This window comes from Branchiostoma floridae, chromosome 4 (genome assembly GCF_000003815.2).
Source record: "Branchiostoma floridae strain S238N-H82 chromosome 4, Bfl_VNyyK, whole genome shotgun sequence".
NCBI classification, from domain to species: Eukaryota; Metazoa; Chordata; class Leptocardii; order Amphioxiformes; family Branchiostomatidae; genus Branchiostoma; species Branchiostoma floridae.
The window spans coordinates 34,058,492-34,060,496 of record NC_049982.1 but is presented as its reverse complement, the minus strand read 5'-3'; the positions used below and the strand labels follow the sequence as shown (position 1 = coordinate 34,060,496).

The 2,005-nt window shown below is 45.8% G+C and overlaps 1 protein-coding gene across 1 annotated transcript in view; it reads right to left on the bottom strand.

Moving 5' to 3' along the window:
• The window catches only part of LOC118413798 (synaptic vesicular amine transporter-like), a 21,051-nt gene extending 19,444 nt beyond the window's left edge, over positions 1-1,607 (bottom strand). Inside the window, exon 1 of the mRNA XM_035817331.1 lies at positions 1,484-1,607. Coding sequence (XP_035673224.1) covers positions 1,484-1,607 — 124 coding nt within the window. The remainder of the gene's footprint in view (positions 1-1,483) is intronic.
• Positions 1,608-2,005: the final 398 nt, after the last annotated feature.

Genomic DNA, 2,005 nt, shown 5'->3' with positions numbered 1-2,005 from the left:
TAAGTATGTTGATGACATGTCTATTTCCTAATCACGACGTCGACGTGTGTCTGCAACACCAAGGATTCTGGACGACATCAATGGCTTTACTTGTTGGAGTGAGACCAACTTCATTTCCTTGAACCCATCTAAGTGCATGGTGATGGTGTTTTGCTTCATGAGAAATCCTCCACCACCGCATGTAATCACTATTAGACCAACCCAACTAGAGGTTGTGCAGGCAGTACGTATCCTGGGAGTTATCCTCCAGTACAACCTCAAATGGACTCAACATGTGACAACAATTGTCAGCAAAGGGAGCAAACGACTATACATGATAAGAAACCTGAAGAAGCACGGAATGGACATGTGTGATCTTATACCAATTTACATTGGTTTCGTACGGCCACTTCTGGAGTACGCATGCGTCGTCTGGCACCCGGGACTGTCCAGAGATCAATCAGCGATGATTGGGCGAGTCCGGATGAGAGCCCTGAGGATCATACTGGGACCAGAGTACGTCACCGATGAGTCTGCTCTGCGCATAACAGGCCTCAGTCGTCTGGACTCTAGAAGGGACATCCTATGTCTTAGATATGCACAATTTCTTGCGAACTCTAGCAGATACAGTTCATGGCTCCATTGCGGCGGGGGGATGTCCACAACAGCACTCTCCCCTTTTGCGTTAGACTCCTCAATGAAAACGTGTAGCGTTTTAAGAATCGGATATGTTAGTTTTAACAAATTAAATACGTTGTATGTATGTATGTATGTATGTACATGTACATAATGAAGAGATCAATGTACAAAAATTGCAATTCAGCCCTTGGGATGCAACAGCTTTTTAATCTAACAAACCATTTCTCTCTCTCTCTCTCTCTCTCTCTCTCTCTCTCTCTCTCTCTCTCTCTCTCTCTCTCTCTCTCTCTCTCTCTCAGAGTTTGTTTCGTATGTGTGCTGGAAAGATCTCTTTCACATTTGTGTCATTCTCGGCAAATCTCCCGAAGTTGTGGAAGGAGGGCTGCTCAGGTTTGTGTCCTCGCCCAGAACCCAGTGGACCCTGGTACATTGCATCAGTCCCTCTTAATAGGAGAATCTACTCCTTTCCCGGTAGCTGCATTCGTGGCTTTTACGATGTTTCCCCATCGCCTCATGTCCTTCTAGTTTTCCTCCAAAATGATTTCATGTATTTGTTGACTAATTTCTGCATCCCAGACAGGCTCGGTACCGCTCAGTCCAATGTCTCGACTATTTCCCTGAATTTTGTTTGGTCCAATGAGATTGTTGAACAAAGCGACCTACAATGCCTTGTTTGAGACGACTATCTTCTGTCCTGATGCCCGCTGGCCTTTCGTTTCATCATAGGAAGGTCACTTGTACTTATATTAACATGCAGTGCAGACGAAAGTCTCTTCTGTTGCTACCCCTCCTTTCTTCTTCCTCTTTCTAGATAGCTAAACAAGTTCGTTACACTTGGGATTAGGAGATATTGTGTCATGCTCACTCTGGGAGGAGGCACATGCCCTGATTGCAGATCCTGCCGGCCAGATTCTGTAGCCTGCTAAGCTGTCTTTGTCATCACTCGCATCTTCCTTGTCCTGTGTGTCAACATCACTGAGTGCTTCCATCCTGGCCGTAGAATTGGAGGTCTGCTTTTCTTCGCTACTATCCTGGCAAGGTCGAGAATTGGTTCTCCCTCTCTATCCATGTTGACCATGAGATAATACTGTTCTTCAGTCAGCCTCTGGTAGGTAGGTAGATGTCCTCCTTGGTTCCAAGGAGTATGTCCCCTCTTGAACAGAATTTTGCCGCGTGAGGCCGAACTTCTTTCTCTGTGGCATGATAGCTCAAAGAGGTTCCTAATCTCTGCCAGAATTAATTCTGAGATTCCTGGCGAACCTCCTTTAAGTTTATAAGGACTTTTGACATATCCTGGGGGTGTTATCAATGTTCCCATGCCCACCGGGAGGGGGAGCTGGAATTTTCGAAGGAAATTCCAGGATATTGTGTCATTCAGGTGTGTTTC